Source organism: Argopecten irradians, chromosome 2 (genome assembly GCF_041381155.1).
Source record: "Argopecten irradians isolate NY chromosome 2, Ai_NY, whole genome shotgun sequence".
NCBI classification, from domain to species: domain Eukaryota; kingdom Metazoa; phylum Mollusca; class Bivalvia; order Pectinida; family Pectinidae; genus Argopecten; species Argopecten irradians.
In genome coordinates, this window is record NC_091135.1 from 64,163,586 (window position 1) to 64,185,886 (window position 22,301).

The 22,301-nt window shown below is 33.7% G+C and overlaps 1 protein-coding gene across 6 annotated transcripts in view; it reads left to right on the forward strand.

Annotated features, from left to right (window-relative positions):
- The window catches only part of LOC138316208 (zinc finger homeobox protein 4-like), a 325,938-nt gene extending 321,084 nt beyond the window's left edge, over window positions 1-4,854 (forward strand). For all 6 annotated transcript variants that reach the window (XM_069257789.1, XM_069257790.1, XM_069257792.1 and 3 more), the window contains 3 exons: window positions 143-256; window positions 433-618; window positions 861-4,854. In XM_069257789.1, coding sequence (XP_069113890.1) covers window positions 143-256; window positions 433-618; window positions 861-1,519 — 959 coding nt within the window. In that variant the 3' untranslated portion in view covers window positions 1,520-4,854. The remainder of the gene's footprint in view (window positions 1-142; window positions 257-432; window positions 619-860) is intronic.
- Window positions 4,855-22,301: the final 17,447 nt, after the last annotated feature.

The window sequence follows — 22,301 nt, forward strand, 5'->3', positions numbered from 1 at the left end:
GTTTAAAGCTTTACTCTTTTTTTTTTATGAAAATTCCTTCCTTAACTGAATTAATTCTATTGTTAATACTATTGTTTTGTTCATGTAAATGTCATGACATAATAAAGATAAATTTTAATTGTTTTACCATTTGTTTTTTCAGGCTTGGGTGGTTCATTCCTTCCAAACGACCTGATGCCAGATGTGAAAAAATTGGAGCATAAGAAATCCAGTGAGAAGAGTACCGAGAAGCGGGAGGCAGACAAACGGACACCAGGTAGGATTTGGTCTATTGAGAGAGTTCTGAGAGAGAAATATATTGTATGGTCTTTCAGTCAATTGCATGATTTGGACCATTTCATTGAAAATTGATAATATTATAACATTACTGGTAAGAGCTAGACTTTGATTTACCTTGTCTCCAATAATAATGGCTATCCTTGTGGTTTACAGCGAAGAAGGAGTCCAATGCTGGTGATGTCCAAATGTCCCTTGCCAATCTGAGTGCCCATCTGATGTCTCCAATGGCTGGCATGTTACCCGGGTTTGACCCCAGCATGATGCCGTACATGTACCCCGGGTTACCTGGTTACCTCCCAGGAATGGGCATCCCCTTCCTACAGCCTGGACTTATCCCTGGTATGTTCACTCCAATATCTAAATAACGGGAAATACAGATTTATATACTTAATAGTAACGATGACTATACAATAAACATAATTACATATTTAAATTTAAACTTTTGTGAAACCCTCCTGATTTATTTGTTCATTGATTTATATTGTATAAAGGACTCCAAATGATCTAAATAAAACGCTTGAAAGTAGTATCATATTTTATCTCTACATTTTTAAATATTTGTTGTTGCTCCTGTGTTCCAGGTGCAGACCCACTTCTACCCTACGACCCCCTGACATTTGGAACACCTCTACCTTTACTGCAGATTCCACACCAAGCCATTAAAGATGTTGGTGTCAAACTGATGGAACCTAAAGCTACCATTGCTCAATACACACAGGACTGTAAGTCTATCTCAAGTCTGCGTTCGTTGGTGCGAGGCGTTGATTACAGCTGTGCACGTGAATCCACTGTTGACGTTGGCTACATCTGTAAGAAATGCCAAATGGTGTACCCAGCCAAGGAGGCCTGTGTGACACATCAGAGAACCATTTGTTTCCCTGGCGGAAAATACCCCGAAAATGTGAACCCGATGCTGAAGCTAGAACAGATTCAGTATGAATGTCGACTGTGTACAGATACATTCTCAACTGTTCAGGAGTATAAGTCTCATTGTCAGCTTGACTCGCACATGGCCAAAACTGCAAGGCTGCAACACAAGTCAGCCATTTCACCAGGTAGTGCGACCAAACCTGTGGACAGTGGGTCCGACAAACACGTCACCCTAAGTACTAAGTCTCCAAGCTCTTCCAATAACTCATCATCCTCCCCATTGCCAAAAGCTGATGCAAGTTTAAATATATCCGGCTCCAGTAGTGTAGTAGATGACATTTCTGAGGAGACGTCAAACAAGACCGAATGAACAAACTTTTGACATGTCGGTTAGATTTACGGTCTAGGCCTAGTATTTTTGTTCTTTATGTAGTTGCTTTAAGCAAAGTGCTGTAATATTTCCAATGCTGTGAATGAACTTTGAACTTTGAATATTGATGTAGTTGTGAACATATCGTGGCGGTTGTAGATGGTTTTTGTTATAGGTCCTACTTATGTATAAATGTTCTATATTATCTCATATTAAATATTGAGATTGTGTTAACATGTTATAATGATAATGTTAATAATTATCATCATATTTTTCTTTTTTTTTTTTCTTTGATTCATTTAAACTAGTAGAAAATATGCTAAAGTAGAGAGATGTATAATTAGCCTCAATAATTATGATAGTAATTCAATAAATGTTCAATTTTTATACATATTTACAAGTAGTGAAGAATTGTCATTTAAAGTTAGGTGATATAGTGATATATATATATGATAAAGTAGTATAACCTCATAGCTGGTTACGTATGAGGAAAAAGACCTTGGTGTTGATACAACAAAATTCATTAATGGGTTCAGAGAAACATACCCGAGAAATTAACCCACGAGGCGCAATTTATTGTCAAAATTACTCAACATAGAATGTATGAATGATTTGACCTTCATGAAAATGCAGCTATATACATATACATACTACAGTATCAGGGCCCCTTTTTAGTTTCGACAGCCATTTTTTCCCTAAAGAGTTAAACTACACTTCAGTGTTGTGAGGAAATCACAAAGTCAGTCAATGTTACCCATTTATCTTGAAAGTCATTTTATCCACGAAAAGTTGTTCAAATATTGTCGTTCAAAATCTTTAAATGGTTTTTTTTATGGATGTTCAAATTCTTCTCAAGGCTCTATACTGCCTTATAATGCTATATGTCTTGTTTTGTTAACAACTAATCATGTAAAGTTAGTTGATTTACAACCTCTAGGTTGGCTTTGCCTATCTGTCACACCTGTTTACCCAATTCAGATTTTTTGCTCCATTTTTAGTCGAAGAAAAATCTATTAAGGTTTTTATTGTTAATTACATTTTTCTCCTCTTGTAGTCTAATGTTAAGTGTTTCAAATTTCAAAGAGTACAAAAAGTAATCATCAATTACTACTGCAGTGAACAAGTAAGCTATAATAAGATCCGGTGTAAGTTTCCATGACGTCACAACTCTTTTTCTCCATCAAATTAAACGCACATTAGAACCTAATTAAGCAAGATGAATAGTTTTTACATGTACTCACATTTTCTATAATTATATTATAATTAGAGGAAAATGACCTAGATGAATTCTATGGCATTAAATGTTTTAGTTTTAAATGGTAATTTTCTACATTTTTTAAACTTTTTGTGCCCTCTGAATGCTGAAATACCTGTAAAGGTACAATGATGGTGTCCCCTCTAAAGGTTATGGTGCTGCTATGTTAAAAACAATTTCATTGGTCAGAATTAATTGCAAGCATGTTACCTATGATATGATTGGTCAAGCTAGAGATGAATTTTTGGTTGACACAGTTTAACCTGTGTTGTATGTATGATACAGAGGTTATCTGTTATCTGATTGGTTGACACAGATAATATTGGTTGATAAAAGATGTTAGCTGATTGGTTGACACTGAGAGGTGCCAGTTATTCTTAGTGAATGAACTTCTTCTATTGTTAATACCTTTGTTATTGAACAAGATTGTTGTTATTTTTTCCTGTTTTACTATATCTACATTGTGATCATTTATAATTAAATTTAAATTCATCTTAATAGTCAGAGCGCCAGTGATAAAATTTTTTTATTCCTAGTTGAAGGTATATATGTTTATAGATATAAGCTGTATGTCATCCATATTTTTTCCTGTTACAGTAGTAACAGTTTCTTGTTCCATGTCATCCATATTTGATCCCTAAGTGTAGTGATGTATTGTTAGATACCTGCGTCAGGTTAAAGGCGAGCCCCAGTCCCTGCAATGTTGTGTATCATCCCCTAGTGTAATCCCCGTTTACAAAAACTCCTCTTTTTATTGGAAAAAATATCTTTAGACATAATCGATATGAGCTTGCAGTTGGCCATTTGTGAAGCTAACGTAGCAAGGTTAGATATTGATGGTGTAAATATTTGTTTTAGACATATCTACCACCCCATATGTATGTGTGTCGTACATGTGTATGTAATTGGTACACACGTACCTGTATGATAGACAGACCACATATCTTACAGTATATATCTTACATTAATCATTGACTGCCCAGATCATTATTTCCAGTATCATTATCACGTATACGATTAGCATGTTATTACATTGCTGGGCGTGATTGGTTTGTTAGAATGATTGTATGAATAATTGAATTGTATACAATACATGTATATATATTGATACATTAGGGTAACGCAATGGTGATGTCATTATGATAGAGTACCGATTGGATCTCAGAGCAATTTTTTTTTTCTCTCTATCTCTCTTGTATAATTATGATTTTGACCTTGTGAAGTGAAATCCCAACCTATCCCTATTCATTCTGTAGCCTTTGACCTTTTGATCAACTTGTCATTATTCAATTTGACCTTTGACCCTTACACTATATAGTCCCCCATGTAAATGTATATTGTCTGTCTATGCAGACAGAACATGCCATTCTTCTTGAATAGGGGATATCAGGTACTGTGAACTTCAGGAATTGTATTATACATCAGTAGTCGTGTATACTTGTCATTAGAATGATGTTGACTACTTCCTTTAAACATACATTTTACTTTTTCATTTATTCATTATAGCATTTCAAACTTTTTTTTTATTTCTTTATTAAGTTGTAGGGACATTTATGTCCGTTAAGTTTCTGCCATCATGTACAGTAATATTAGATTTCTCCTTTGACCCCTAAAATCTTGACATGGAATTCTACTTTCCATTGTCTAGGGCCAAACTATATCCGATTTTAGGGGTCAATGGTGATATGTAAAGTTATTTTGATTAGGCTAAATGTAGACTTTTTTCTGTTAAAATTGCAATCTCATAGCATTGTTAAATTGTTGTAGAACTATGTTAACCTCAAGTTAAGGTGCTGATCGTAGGTTACCCTGTAGGAAAAAACGCTTACAAGGTACAACACATTGTCAATTTTTTCTGCTTTTTATTTCTGTTCTAGTTGATTTTCTGATGAACAGAATTCAATTTTGTTCTATTGAATTATATTTGTTTTGCTATATGTAGCAAGTAAGCAGTCAATATTTTATTAATTTTTTTGTCCTTTTTTTGGGTACTGTTGACTGTTATAGACATTTTAAGAAAAAGTTACATGTAGTCTGCTTTGCAAATATAAAGGAAGAAAATAAATATATCATAATGATACACATTTTGTTTGTATTTCTTCTTTATTACTGGATAAGTTAATAAAAAAAGACATTTTACACAGGAGACAGCGCACGGAAGGAAATCATTTGTACTGTATAGTTGCTATTATTCGCAGGGCTTTTTCTTTCGCTAATTTTGCGGATTCATCCAAATTCACAAAAAATAATATCTGACAAAGTTTATCATAATCATAATTTTAAATATCAGAGCCTGTCATGTGAATGACGATTTCAAAGACTATAAATATAATTTGCGAAAATAAATCCCCGCGTAGAAGTTCCAAACAATAAATCACAAAATTTTACACCAGCGAAATTTTACAACTATTCAGTAATAGTGTTCATCTCCTGAGAACTATTTCAGACAGCTATTTTTCAAAGAGCAGTTCAAAAGAAACCAATACCATCAAACCCTGTTTACTGAAAGCCAGCAAGAGCACGGTAACTGTTCAGAGTATTCAAGTTCAGTTAAAACTACAATGGATCTGTGATAATTCGGACAGCAATAGTCTGGAAAACTCACAATTGGGACAGAAATGTGAGGGAACTGATTCTAAGTAAATGGAATATAACAGTCCAGATATTCACGGTCTAGTAAGTTTTCGGTTGAGGATTTTTATTGGAGTTTTTCGATTGTCGAGGATACACTGCATAATAAATACTTCGGACCAACAAAATACTTCAAGATATTAAAGTTACTGGAGGTCGATTTTATCAGGGTTCATATATAGTGTGTAGTGTATACTAATAATAGTACATATATCATATATTTTGTTTAAAAATAGGTTTTGAATTTAAGAAATACCCCGTATGGGTAAAGCCCATATGAAAATACCTTAGCATAGTAAGAGGGTTACTGAAGCAATTTTCTATATGTGTGAAATAGTTTACAACATATAGCCCGCATTAAGCAATCTTTTGATGTAAAAAATTGCGGGCAATAAGCAGGAAATTACGGTAACCTGTGGTCAGTACGAGCCCACATGGATTTTAACATGCAACCTAGAGGTGGAGGGCAAGTGGTAAAATATCTGACATCTCAGTAACAACTTTACTATGGTGACCCAGAGGTGGAGGGCAAGTGGTAAAATATCTGACATCTCAGTAACAACTTGTCTATGGTGACCCTGAGATGGAGGGCAAGTGGTAAAATATCTGACATCTCAGTAACAACTTGACTATGGTGACCCACAGGTGGAGGGCAAGTGGTAAAATATCTGACATCTCAGTAACAACTCGATTATGATGACCCAGAGGTGGAGGGCATGTGGTAAAATATCTGACATCTCAGTAACAACTCGATTATGATGACCCAGAGGTGGAGGGCAAGTGGTAAAATATCTGACATCTCAGTAACAACTTGACTATGGTGACCCTGAGATGGAGGGCAAGTGGTAAAATATCTGACATCTCAGTAACAACTTTGCTATGGTGACCCTGAGATGGAGAGCAAGTGGTAAAATATCTGACATCTCAGTAACAACTTGACTATGGTGACCCTGAGATGGAGGGCAAGTGGTAAAATATCTGACATCTCAGATACAACTTGACTATGGTGACCCAGAGGTGGAGGGCAAGTGGTAAAATATCTGACATCTCAGTAACAACTTGACTATGGTGACCCAGAGGTTGAGGGCAAGTGGTAAAATAACTGACATCTCAGTAACAACTTGACTATGGTGACCCAGAGGTGGAGGGCAAGTGGTAAAATATCTGACATCTTAGTAACAACTTGTCTATGGTGACCCTGAGGTTGAGGGCAAGTGGTAAAATAACTGACATCTCAGTAACAACTTGACTATGGTGACCCAGAGGTTGAGGGCAAGTGGTAAAATAACTGACATCTCAGTAACAACTTGACTATGATGACCCAGAGGTTGAGGGCAAGTGGTAAAATAACTGACATCTCAGTAACAACTTGACTATGGTGACCCAGAGGTGGAGGGCAAGTCGTAAAATATCTGACATCTCAGTAACAACTTGACTATGGTGACCCAGAGGTGGAGGGCAAGTGGTAAAATATCTGACATCTCAGTTACAACTTGACTATGGTGACCCAGAGGTGGAGGGCAAGTGGTAAAATATCTGACATCTCAGTTACAACTTGACTATGGTGACCCTGAGATGAAGGGCAAATGGTAAAATATATGACATCTTAGTAACAACTCAACTATGGTGACCCAGATGTGGAGGGCAGGTGGTGAAATATATGACTTGTTAGTAACAACTTGACAATGATGACCCAGAGGTTGAGGGCAAGAGGTAAAATATCTGACATCTCAGTAACAACTCAACTATGGTGACCCAAATGTGGAGGGCAAGTGGTAAAATATATGACTTGTTAGTAACAACTCAACTTTGGTGACCCAGAGGTGGAAGGCAAGTGGAAAAATATCTGACATCTTAGGAACAACTTGACTATGGTGACCCTGAGATGGAGGGCAAGTGGTAAAATATCTGACATCTCAGTAACAACTTGACTATGGTGACCCTGAGATGGAGGGCAAGTTGTAAAATATCTGACATCTCAGTAACAACTCAACTATGGTGACCCAGAGATGGAGGGCAAGTGGTAAAATATCTGACATCTTAGTAACAACTTGACTATGGTGACCCTGAGATGGAGGGCAAGTGGTAAAATATCTGACATCTCAGTAACAACTTGACTATGGTGACCCAGAGGTGGAGGGCAAGTGGTAAAATATCTGACATCTCAGTAACAACTTGACTATGGTGACCCTGAGATGGAGGGCAAGTGGTAAACTATCTGACATCTCAGTAACAACTTGACTATGGTGACCCTGAGATGGAGGGCAAGTGGTAAAATATCTGACATCTTAGTAACAACTTGTCTATGGTGACCCTGAGGTTGAGGGCAAGTGGTAAAATATCTGACATCTCAGTAACAACTTGACTATGGTGACCCTGAGATGGAGGGCAAGTGGTAAACTATCTGACATCTCAGTAACAACTTGACTATGGTGACCCTGAGATGGAGGGCAAGTGGTAAACTATCTGACATCTCAGTAACAACTTTACTATGGTGACCCAGATGTGGAGGGCAAGTGGTAAAATATCTGACATCTCAGTAACAACTCAACTATGGTGACCCAGAGATGGAGGGCAAGTGGTAAAATATCTGACATCTCAGTAACAACTTGACTATGGTGACCCTGAGATGGAGGGCAAGTGGTAAAATATCTGACATCTCAGTAACAATTTGACTATGGTGACCCTGAGATGGAGGGCAAGTGGTAAAATATCTGACATCTCAGTAACAACTCAACTATGGTGACCCAGAGATGGAGGGCAAGTGGTAAAATATCTGACATCCCAGTAACAACTCAACTATGGTGACCCAGAGATGGAGGGCAAGTGGTAAAATATCTGACATCTCAGTAACAACTCAACTATGGTGACCCAGAGATGGAGGGCAAGTGGTAAAATATCTGACATCTTAGTAACAACTTGACTATGGTGACCCTGAGATGGAGGGCAAGTGGTAAAATATCTGACATCTCGGTAACAACTTGACTATGGTGACCCAGAGGTGGAGGGCAAGTGGTAAAATATCTGACATCTCAGTAACAACTTGACTATGGTGACCCAGAGGTGGAGGGCAAGTGGTAAAATATCTGACATCTCAGTAACAATTTGACTATGGTGACCCTGAGATGGAGGGCAAGTGGTAAAATATCTGACATCTCAGTAACAACTTGACTATGGTGACCCAGAGGTTGAGGGCAAGTGGTAAAATAACTGACATCTCAGTAACAACTTGACTATGGTGACCCAGAGGTGGAGGGCAAGTGGTAAAATAACTGACATCTCAGTAACAATTTGACTATGGTGACCCTGAGATGGAGGGCAAGTGGTAAAATATCTGACATCTCAGTAACAACTTGACTATGGTGACCCAGAGGTTGAGGGCAAGTGGTAAAATAACTGACATCTCAGTAACAACTTGACTATGGTGACCCAGAGGTGGAGGGCAAGTGGTAAAATAACTGACATCTCAGTAACAATTTGACTATGGTGACCCTGAGATGGAGGGCAAGTGGTAAAATATCTGACATCTCAGTAACAACTTGACTATGGTGACCCAGAGGTGGAGGGCAAGTGGTAAAATATCTGACATCTCAGTAACAACTTGACTATGGTGACCCTGAGATGGAGGGCAAGTGGTAAAATATCTGACATCTCAGTAACAACTTGACTATGGTGACCCAGAGGTGGAGGGCAAGTGGTAAATTATCTGACATCTCAGTAACAACTTGACTATGGTGACCCTGAGATGGAGGGCAAGTGGTAAACTATCTGACATCTCAGTAACAACTTGACTATGGTGACCCTGAGATGGAGGGCAAGTGGTAAAATATCTGACATCTCAGTAACAACTTGACTATGGTGACCCAGAGGTTGAGGGCAAGTGGTAAAATAACTGACATCTCAGTAACAACTTGACTATGGTGACCCAGAGGTGGAGGGCAAGTGGTAAAATAACTGACATCTCAGTAACAATTTGACTATGGTGACCCTGAGGTGGAGGGCAAGTGGTAAAATATCTGACATCTCAGTAACAACTTGACTATGGTGACCCTGAGATGGAGGGCAAGTGGTAAAATATCTGACATCTCAGTAACAACTTGACTATGGTGACCCAGAGGTGGAGGGCAAGTGGTAAAATATCTGACATCTCAGTAACAACTTGACTATGGTGACCCTGAGATGGAGGGCAAGTGGTAAAATATCTGACATCTCAGTAACAACTTGTCTATGGTGACCCTGAGGTTGAGGGCAAGTGGTAAAATATCTGACATCTTAGTAACAACTTGTCTATGGTGACCCTGAGATGGAGGGCAAGTGGTAAATTATCTGACATCTCAGTAACAACTTGACTATGGTGACCCTGAGGTTGAGGGCAAGTGGTAAAATATCTGACATCTTAGTAACAACTTGTCTATGGTGACCCTGAGATGGAGGGCAAGTGGTAAAATATCTGACATCTCAGTAACAACTTGACTATGGTGACCCAGAGGTGGAGGGCAAGTGGTAAAATATCTGACATCTCAGTAACAACTTGACTATGGTGACCCAGAGGTGGAGGGCAAGTGGTAAAATATCTGACATCTCAGTAACAACTTGACTATGGTGACCCAGAGGTTGAGGGCAAGTGGTAAAATAACTGACATCTCAGTAACAACTTGACTATGGTGACCCAGAGGTGGAGGGCAAGTGGTAAAATAACTGACATCTCAGTAACATTTTGACTATGGTGACCCTGAGGTGGAGGGCAAGTGGTAAAATATCTGACATCTCAGTAACAACTTGACTATGGTGACCCTGAGATGGAGGGCAAGTGGTAAAATATCTGACATCTCAGTAACAACTTGACTATGGTGACCCAGAGGTGGAGGGCAAGTGGTAAAATATCTGACATCTCAGTAACAACTTGACTATGGTGACCCTGAGATGGAGGGCAAGTGGTAAAATATCTGACATCTCAGTAACAACTTGTCTATGGTGACCCTGAGGTTGAGGGCAAGTGGTAAAATATCTGACATCTTAGTAACAACTTGTCTATGGTGACCCTGAGATGGAGGGCAAGTGGTAAATTATCTGACATCTCAGTAACAACTTGACTATGGTGACCCTGAGGTTGAGGGCAAGTGGTAAAATATCTGACATCTTAGTAACAACTTGTCTATGGTGACCCTGAGATGGAGGGCAAGTGGTAAATTATCTGACATCTCAGTAACAACTTGACTATGGTGACCCAGAGGTGGAGGGCAAGTGGTAAAATATCTGACATCTCAGTAACAACTTGACTATGGTGACCCAGAGGTGGAGGGCAAGTGGTAAAATATCTGACATCTCAGTAACAACTTGACTATGGTGACCCTGAGATGGAGGACAAGTGGTAAAATAACTGACATCTCAGTAACAACTTGACTATGGTGACCCAGAGGTGGAGGGCAAGTGGTAAAATAACTGACATCTCAGTAACAACTTGTCTATGGTGACCCTGAGATGGAGGACAAGTGGTAAAATATCTGACATCTCAGTAACAACTTGTCTATGGTGACCCTGAGATGGAGAGCAAGTGGTAAAATATCTGACATCTCAGTAACAACTTGACTATGGTGACCCAGAGATTAAGATCAAGTTGGTCGAGTGGTTAAGGTGTCTGACATTTTACCTCTAGCCCTCCATCTCTACGTAAAATGCAAATAATCTTAAAAAAAATTTGTTCAAATTTAAGTCAATATTAGTCAAATTGAACATTGCAAGAACTCGCCTACATATGACATCAAATGCTTGTCCTGTTCTATCTGTAATACTGTCAAATGTCAATGTTTGTGGGTACTTTCTTTTGTTGATTTGAAGCTTAATTTACCTTATAGAAATGTTACATAGTATGTACAAGATCATATCTGTGCTAAGAAAGATAACTCTTGAAAACATTTCTAAAAATGATACTTGTTTCTCATTTGAGGTTTAAATTGTATTCATACATTCATTCATATATTCAAGTATCAATTTTGATAAAACATTTTTTAAGTTAAATGACAAAACTGAATATCTAACAATACAATCCAATACTATGTATGAAGCTGTAGTTATGAGCTTCCTTACTTTAAAAACCCTGACTAATTCTCAGCCATGTCCCACGAGTGTCCTGACTAATTCTCAGACATGTCCCACGAGTGTCCTGACTAATTCTCAGACATGTCCCACGAGTGTCCTGACTAATTCTCAGACATGTCCCACGAGTTTCCTGACTAATTCTCAGCCATGTCCCACGAGTGTCCTGACTAATTCTCAGCCATGTCCCACGAGTGTCCTGACTAATTCTCAGCCATGTCCCATGAGTGTCCTGACTAATTCTCAGCCATGTCCCACGAGTGTCCTGACTAATTCTCAGCCATGTCCCACGAGTGTCCTGACTAATTCTCAGCCATGTCCCAATGTGTCATTACTATTATGTTCCTCTACAACTGGACTATTTCCGTTGCCATGGTGAACAGTAAATAATCAATATATCGGTAATTCTGTGGAGTCGAAATAAAGCTTTATGTCCCCACTTCACTAAATACTGAAGTACCTAGTATCAATTAATTGTAGTTGGAGACAGCACATCACAATGTAATTATCTAAAAACGATTAATTAGTGTAGCATTGTTAAAGGCGACAGTAAGATAACTGTTACATCAGCTTATCTGTACATCCTGACTCATTTATCTTAAAGTAGGCTTGACCTAATTATCAATGAATAATTTAGGTCGTGTATCATGCAATATAATCATTTATCAAATAGTGATGAAATACAGAGTAATTAGCTGTTAAATGGTGCTATTTTATATAGACTGAAAGTGCAGCTTAATACTGAAACATGTTAAATGTGCTGATTATATACTGAAAGTACAGCTTTATACTGAAACGTGTTAAATGTGCTACATTATTTAGACTGAAAGTACAGCTTTATACTGAAATCTGTTAAATGTGCTACATTATATAGATTGAAAGTACAGCTATATACTGAAACATGTTAAATGTGCTATATTATATAGATTGAAAGTACAGCTTTATACTGAAACATGTTAAATGTGCTACATTATATAGATTGAAAGTACAGCTTTATACTGAAACATGTTAAATGTGCTACATTCTATAGACTGAAAGTACAGCTTTATACTGAAACATGTTAAATGTGCTACATTCTATAGACTGAAAGTACTGCTTTATACTGAAACATGTTAAATGTGCTACATTAAATAGATTGAAAGTACAGCTTTATACTGAAACATTTTAAATGTGCTACATTATATAGACTGAAAGTACAGCTTTATACTGAAATCTGTTAAATGTGCTATTATTGATGAATAGACTGAAAGTACTGCTTTATATAACTGAAAACATTAAATATATGCTACATTATATAAACTGAAAGTACATCTTTATACTGAAACATGTTAAATGTGCTACATTATATAGACTGAAAGTACAGCTTTATACTGAAACATGTTAAATGTGCTACATTATATAGACTGAAAGTACAGCTTTATACTGAAACATGTTAAATGTGCTACATTATATAGACTGAAAGTACAGCTTTATACTGAAACATGTTAAATGTGCTACATTATATAGATTGAAAGTACAGCTTTATACTGAAACATGTTAAATGTGCTACATTATATAGACTGAAAGTACAGCTTTATACTGAAACATGTTAAATGTGCTACATTATATAGACTGAAAGTACAGCTTTATACTGAAACATGTTAAATGTGCTATATATTATATAGACTGAAAGTACAGCTTTATACTGAAACATGTTAAATGTGCTACATTATATAGACTGAAAGTACAGCTTTATACTGAAACATGTTAAATGTGCTACATTATATAGACTGAAAGTACAGCTTTATACTGAAACATGTTAAATGTGCTACATTATATAGACTGAAAGTACAGCTTTATACTGAAACATGTTAAATGTGCTACATTATATAGACTGAAAGTACAGCTTTATACTGAAACATGTTAAATGTGCTACATTATATAGACTGAAAGTACAGCTTTATACTGAAACATGTTAAATGTGCTACATTATATAGACTGAAAGTACAGCTTTATACTGAAACATGTTAAATGTGCTACATTATATAGACTGAAAGTACAGCTTTATACTGAAACATGTTAAATGTGCTACATTATATAGACTGAAAGTACAGCTTTATACTGAAACATGTTAAATGTGCTACATTATATAGACTGAAAGTACAGCTTTTATACTGAAATATGTTAAATGTGCTACATTATATAGACTGAAAGTACAGCTTTATACTGAAACATGTTAAATGTGCTACATTATATAGACTGAAAGTACAGCTTTATACTGAAACATGTTAAATGTGCTACATTATATAGACTGAAAGTACAGCTTTATACTGAAACATGTTAAATGTGCTACATTATATAGACTGAAAGTACAGCTTTATACTGAAATCTGTTAAATGTGCTACATTATATAGACTGAAAGTACAGCTTTATACTGAAACATGTTAAATGTGCTACATTATATAGACTGAAAGTACAGCTTTATACTGAAACATGTTAAATGTGCTACATTATATAGACTGAAAGTACAGCTTTATACTGAAACATGTTAAATGTGCTACATTATATAGACTGAAAGTACAGCTTTATACTGAAACATGTTAAATGTGCTACATTATATAGACTGAAAGTACAGCTTTATACTGAAACATGTTAAATGTGCTACATTATATAGACTGAAAGTACAGCTTTATACTGAAACATGTTAAATGTGCTACATTATATAGACTGAAAGTACAGCTTTATACTGAAACATGTTAAATGTGCTACATTATATAGACTGAAAGTACAGCTTTATACTGAAACATGTTAAATGTGCTATATATTATATAGACTGAAAGTACAGCTTTATACTGAAACATGTTAAATGTGCTACATTATATAGACTGAAAGTACAGCTTTATACTGAAACATGTTAAATGTGCTATATATTATATAGATTGAAAGTACAGCTTTATACTGAAACATGTTAAATGTGCTACATTATATAGACTGAAAGTACAGCTTTATACTGAAACATGTTAAATGTGCTACATTATATAGACTGAAAGTACAGCTTTATACTGAAACATGTTAAATGTGCTACATTATATAGACTGAAAGTACAGCTTTATACTGAAACATGTTAAATGTGCTACATTATATAGACTGAAAGTACAGCTTTATACTGAAACATGTTAAATGTGCTACATTATATAGACTGAAAGTACAGCTTTATACTGAAACATGTTAAATGTGCTACATTATATAGACTGAAAGTACAGCTTTATACTGAAACATGTTAAATGTGCTACATTATATAGACTGAAAGTACAGCTTTATACTGAAACATGTTAAATGTGCTACATTATATAGACTGAAAGTACAGCTTTATACTGAAACATGTTAAATGTGTACATTATATAGATGAAAGTACAGCTTTATACTGAAATGTTAAATGTGCTACATTATATAGACTGAAAGTACAGCTTTATACTGAAACATGTTAAATGTGCTACATTATATAGATTGAAAGTACAGCTTTATACTGAAACATGTTAAATGTGCTACATTATATAGACTGAAAGTACAGCTTTATACTGAAACATGTTAAATGTGCTACATTATATAGACTGAAAGTACAGCTTTATACTGAAACATGTTAAATGTGCTACATTATATAGACTGAAAGTACAGCTTTATACTGAAACATGTTAAATGTGCTACATTATATAGACTGAAAGTACAGCTTTATACTGAAACATGTTAAATGTGCTACATTATATAGACTGAAAGTACAGCTTTATACTGAAACATGTTAAATGTGCTACATTATATAGACTGAAAGTACAGCTTTATACTGAAACATTTTAAATGTGCTACATTATATAGATTGAAAGTACAGCTTTATACTGAAACATGTTAAATGTGCTACATTATATAGACTGAAAGTACAGCTTTATACTGAAACATGTTAAATGTGCTAACATTATATAGACTGAAAGTACAGCTTTATACTGAAACATGTTAAATGTGCTACATTATATAGACTGAAAGTACAGCTTTATACTGAAACATGTTAAATGTGCTACATTATATAGACTGAAAGTACAGCTTTATACTGAAACATGTTAAATGTGCTACATTATATAGACTGAAAGTACAGCTTTATACTGAAACATGTTAAATGTGCTACATTATATAGACTGAAAGTACAGCTTTATACTGAAACATGTTAAATGTGCTACATTATATAGACTGAAAGTACAGCTTTATACTGAAACATGTTAAATGTGCTACATTATATAGATTGAAAGTACAGCTTTATACTGAAACATGTTAAATGTGCTACATTATATAGATTGAAAGTACAGCTTTATACTGAAACATGTTAAATGTGCTACATTATATAGACTGAAAGTACAGCTTTATACTGAAATCATGTTAAATGTGCTACATTATATAGACTGAAAGTACAGCTTTATACTGAAACATGTTAAATGTGCTACATTATATAGACTGAAAGTACAGCTTTATACTGAAACATTTTAAATGTGTCTACATTATATAGACTGAAAGTACAGCTTTATACTGAAACATGTTAAATGTGCTACATTATATAGATTGAAAGTACAGCTTTATACTGAAATCTGTTAAATGTGCTACATTATATAGACTGAAAGTACAGCTTTATACTGAAACATGTTAAATGTGCTACATTATATAGACTGAAAGTACAGCTTTATACTGAAACATGTTAAATGTGCTACATTATATAGACTGAAAGTACAGCTTTATACTGAAACATGTTAAATGTGCTACATTATATAGACTGAAAGTACAGCTTTATACTGAAACATGTTAAATGTGCTACATTATATAGATTGAAAGTACAGCTTTATACTGAAACATGTTAAATGTGCTACATTATATAGATTGAAAGTACAGCTTTATACTGAAACATGTTAAATGTGCTACATTATATAGACTGAAAGTACAGCTTTATACTGAAACATGTTAAATGTGCTACATTATATAGACTGAAAGTACAGCTTTATACTGAAACATGTTAAATGTGCTACATTATATAGATTGAAAGTACAGCTTTATACTGAAACATGTTAAATGTGCTACATTATATAGACTGAAAGTACAGCTTTATACTGAAACATGTTAAATGTGCTACATTATATAGACTGAAAGTACAGCTTTATACTGAAACATGTTAAATGTGCTACATTATATAGATTGAAAGTACAGCTTTATACTGAAACATGTTAAATGTGCTACATTATATAGACTGAAAGTACAGCTTTATACTGAAACATGTTAAATGTGCTACATTATATAGATTGAAAGTACAGCTTTATACTGAAACATGTTAAATGTGCTACATTATATAGACTGAAAGTACAGCTTTATACTGAAACATGTTAAATGTGCTACATTATATAGACTGAAAGTACAGCTTTATACTGAAACATGTTAAATGTGCTACATTATATAGACTGAAAGTACAGCTTTATACTGAAACATGTTAAATGTGCTACATTATATAGACTGAAAGTACAGCTTTATACTGAAACATGTTAAATGTGCTACATTATATAGACTGAAAGTACAGCTTTATACTGAAACATGTTAAATGTGCTACATTATATAGATTGAAAGTACAGCTTTATACTGAAACATGTTAAATGTGCTACATTATATAGACTGAAAGTACAGCTTTATACTGAAACATGTTAAATGTGCTACATTATATAGACTGAAAGTACAGCTTTATACTGAAACATGTTAAATGTGCTACATTATATAGACTGAAAGTACAGCTTTATACTGAAACATGTTAAATGTGCTACATTATATAGATTGAAAGTACAGCTTTATACTGAAACATGTTAAATGTGCTACATTATATAGATGAAAGTACAGCTTTATACTGAAACATGTTAAATGTGCTACATTATATAGATTGAAAGTACAGCTTTATACTGAAACATGTTAAATGTGCTACATTATATAGACTGAAAGTACAGCTTTATACTGAAACATGTTAAATGTGCTACATTATATAGACTGAAAGTACAGCTTTATACTGAAACATGTTAAATGTGCTACATTATATAGACTGAAAGTACAGCTTTATACTGAAACATGTTAAATGTGCTACATTATATAGATTGAAAGTAAGCTTTATATGAAAATGTTAAATGTGCTACATTATATAGATTGAAAGTACAGCTTTATACTGAAACATGTTAAATGTGCTACATTATATAGATTGAAAGTACAGCTTTATACTGAAACATGTTAAATGTGCTACATTATATAGATTGAAAGTACAGCTTTATACTGAAACATGTTAAATGTGCTACATTATATAGATTGAAAGTACAGCTTTATACTGAAACATGTTAAATGTGCTACATTATATAGATTGAAAGTACAGCTTTATACTGAAACATGTTAAATGTGCTACATTATATAGACTGAAAGTACAGCTTTATACTGAAACATGTTAAATGTGCTACATTATATAGATTGAAAGTACAGCTTTATACTGAAACATGTTAAATGTGCTACATTATATAGACTGAAAGTACAGCTTTATACTGAAACATGTTAAATGTGCTACATTATATAGACTGAAAGTACAGCTTTATACTGAAACATGTTAAATGTGCTACATTATATAGACTGAAAGTACAGCTTTATATGAAACATGTTAAATGTGCTACATTATATAGATTGAAAGTACAGCTTTATACTGAAACATGTTAAATGTGCTACATTATATAGATGAAAGTACACTTTATACTGAAACATGTTAAATGTGCTACATTATATAGATTGAAAGTACAGCTTTATACTGAAACATGTTAAATGTGCTACATTATATAGACTGAAAGTACAGCTTTATACTGAAACATGTTAAATGTGCTACATTATATAGACTGAAAGTACAGCTTTATACTGAAACATGTTAAATGTGCTACATTATATAGATTGAAAGTACAGCTTTATACTGAAACATGTTAAATGTGCTACATTATATAGACTGAAAGTACAGCTTTATACTGAAACATGTTAAATGTGCTACATTATATAGATTGAAAGTACAGCTTTATACTGAAACATGTTAAATGTGCTACATTATATAGACTGAAAGTACAGCTTTATACTGAAACATGTTAAATGTGCTACATTATATAGACTGAAAGTACAGCTTTATACTGAAACATGTTAAATGTGCTACATTATATAGACTGAAAGTACAGCTTTATACTGAAACATGTTAAATGTGCTACATTATATAGACTGAAAGTACAGCTTTATACTGAAACATGTTAAATGTGCTACATTATATAGATTGAAAGTACAGCTTTTATATGAAACATTTAAATGTGCTACATTATATAGATTGAAAGTACAGCTTTAAATTGAAACATATTAAATGTGCTACATTATATAGATTGAAAGTACAGCTTTAAATTGAAACATGTTAAATGTGCTACATTATATAGATTGAAAGTACAGCTTTATACTGAAACATGTTAAATGTGCTACATTATATAGATTGAAAGTACAGCTTTATACTGAAACATGTTAAATGTGCTACATTATATAGACTGAAAGTACAGCTTTATACTGAAACATGTTAAATGTGCTACATTATATAGATTGAAAGTACAGCTTTATACTGAAACATGTTAAATGTGCTACATTATATAGACTGAAAGTACAGCTTTATACTGAAACATGTTAAATGTGCTACATTATATAGACTGAAAGTACAGCTTTATACTGAAACATGTTAAATGTGCTACATTATATAGATTGAAAGTACAGCTTTAAATTGAAACATGTTAAATGTGCTACATTATATAGATTGAAAGTACAGCTTTATACTGAAACATGTTAAATGTGCTACATTATATAGATTGAAAGTACAGCTTTATACTGAAACATGTTAAATGTGCTACATTATATAAGATTGAAAGTACAGCTTTATACTGAAACATGTTAAATGTGCTACATTATATAGACTGAAAGTACAGCTTTATACTGAAACATGTTAAATGTGCTACATTATATAGACTGAAAGTACAGCTTTAATTGAAACATGTTAAATGTGCTACATTATATAGACTGAAAGTACAGCTTTATACTGAAATCTGTTAAATGTGCTACATTATATAGACTGAAAGTACAGCTTTATACTGAAACATGTTAAATGTGCTACATTATATAGACTGAAAGTACACCTTTATACTGAAACATGTTAAATGTGCTACATTATATAGATTGAAAGTACAGCTTTATACTGAAACATGTTAAATGTGCTACATTATATAGATTGAAAGTACAGCTTTATACTGAAACATGTTAAATGTGCTACATTATATAGATTGAAAGTACAGCTTTAAATTGAAACATATTAAATGTGCTACATTATATAGATTGAAAGTACAGCTTTAAATTGAAACATGTTAAATGTGCTACATTATATAGACTGAAAGTACAGCTTTATACTGAAACATGTTAAATGTGCTACATTATATAGACTGAAAGTACAGCTTTATACTGAAACATGTTAAATGTGCTACATTATATAGATTGAAAGTACAGCTTTATACTGAAACATGTTAAATGTGCTACATTATATAGACTGAAAGTACAGCTTTATACTGAAACATGTTAAATGTGCTACATTATATAGACTGAAAGTACAGCTTTATACTGAAACATGTTAAATGTGCTATATATTATATAGACTGAAAGTACAGCTTTATACTGAAACATGTTAAATGTGCTACATTATATAGACTGAAAGTACAGCTTTATACTGAAACATGTTAAATGTGCTACATTATATAGACTGAAAGTACAGCTTTATACTGAAACATGTTAAATGTGCTACATTATATAGACTGAAAGTACAGCTTTATACTGAAATCTGTTAAATGTGCTACATTATATAGACTGAAAGTACAGCTTTATACTGAAACATGTTAAATGTGCTACATTATATAGACTGAAAGTACAGCTTTATACTGAAACATGTTAAGTGTGCTACATTATATAGACTGAAAGTACAGCTTTATACTGAAACATGTTAAATGTGCTACATTATATAGACTGTGTGTACAGCTTTATACTGAAACATGTTAAATGTGCTACATTATATAGACTGAAAGTACAGCTTTATACTGAAACATGTTAAATGTGCTACATTATATAGATTGAAAGTACAGCTTTATACTGAAACATGTTAAATGTGCTACATTATATAGACTGAAAGTACAGCTTTATACTGAAACATGTTAAATGTGCTACATTATATAGACTGAAAGTACAGCTTTATAATGAAACATGTTAAATGTGCTACATTATATACATTGAAAGTATAGCTTTAAATTGAAACATGTTAAATGTGCTACATTATATAGACTGAAAGTACAGCTTTATACTGAAACATGTTAAATGTGCTACATTATATAGATTGAAAGTACAGCTTTATACTGAAACATGTTAAATGTGCTACATTATATAGATTGAAAGTACAGCTTTATACTGAAACATGTTAAATGTGCTACATTATATAGATTGAAAGTACAGCTTTATACTGAAACATGTTAAATGTGCTACATTATATAGACTGAAAGTACACCTTTATACTGAAGCATGTTAAATGTGCTACATTATATAGACTGAAAGTACGGCTTTATACTGAAACATGTTAAATGTACTACATTATATAGATTGAAAGTACAGCTTTATACTGAAACATGTTAAATGTGCTACATTATATAGACTGAAAGTACAGCTTTATACTGAAACATGTTAAATGTGCTACATTATATAGATTGAAAGTACAGCTTTATACTGAAACATGTTAAATGTGCTACATTATATAGACTGAAAGTACAGCTTTATACTGAAACATGTTAAATGTGCTACATTATATAGACTGAAAGTACACCTTTATACTGAAACATGTTAAATGTGCTACATTATATAGATTGAAAGTACAGCTTTATACTGAAACATGTTAAATGTGCTACATTATATAGACTGAAAGTACAGCTTTATACTGAAGCATGTTAAATGTGCTACATTATATAGATTGAAAGTACAGCTTTAAATTGAAACATATTAAATGTGCTACATTATATAGATTGAAAGTACAGCTTTAAATGAGCTACATTATATAGATTGAAAGTACAGCTTTAAATTGAAACATCTTAAATGTGCTACATTATATAGACTGAAAGTACAGCTTTAAACTGAAACATGTTAAATTTACTACATTATATAGACTGAAATTACAGCTTTATACTGAAACATGTTAAATGTGCTACATTATATAGATAAAAAGTACAGCTTTATACTGAAATCTGTTAAATGTGCTACATTATATAGACTGAAAGTACAGCTTTATACTGAAACATGTTAAATGTGCTACATTCTATAGACTGAAAGTACAGCTTTATACCGAAACATGTTAAATGTGCTACATTATATAGACTGAAAGTACAGCTTTATACTGAAATCTGTTAAATGTACGTGCCTTGGCAACAGTTGAATAAGAAATTTTATCAGATATGGCATCCATTTTCGATTTGGGATCAACCCGAAACACTTTGGACACCATGTCAGGATCATTTCAAGCAAGTTTTAGCCAAATCGCACTGTTGGAACTTCAAAAGAATTTCAAAATGTGTTTTCAAGATGGTGGCTGTGGTGGCCATCTTGGATTTTGTCATGACCATTTCCGACAAGCTCAATTGCACTTGTAGAACTGGCGAAGAAGTTCAAAATGAGAAAAGTTTGTGGACA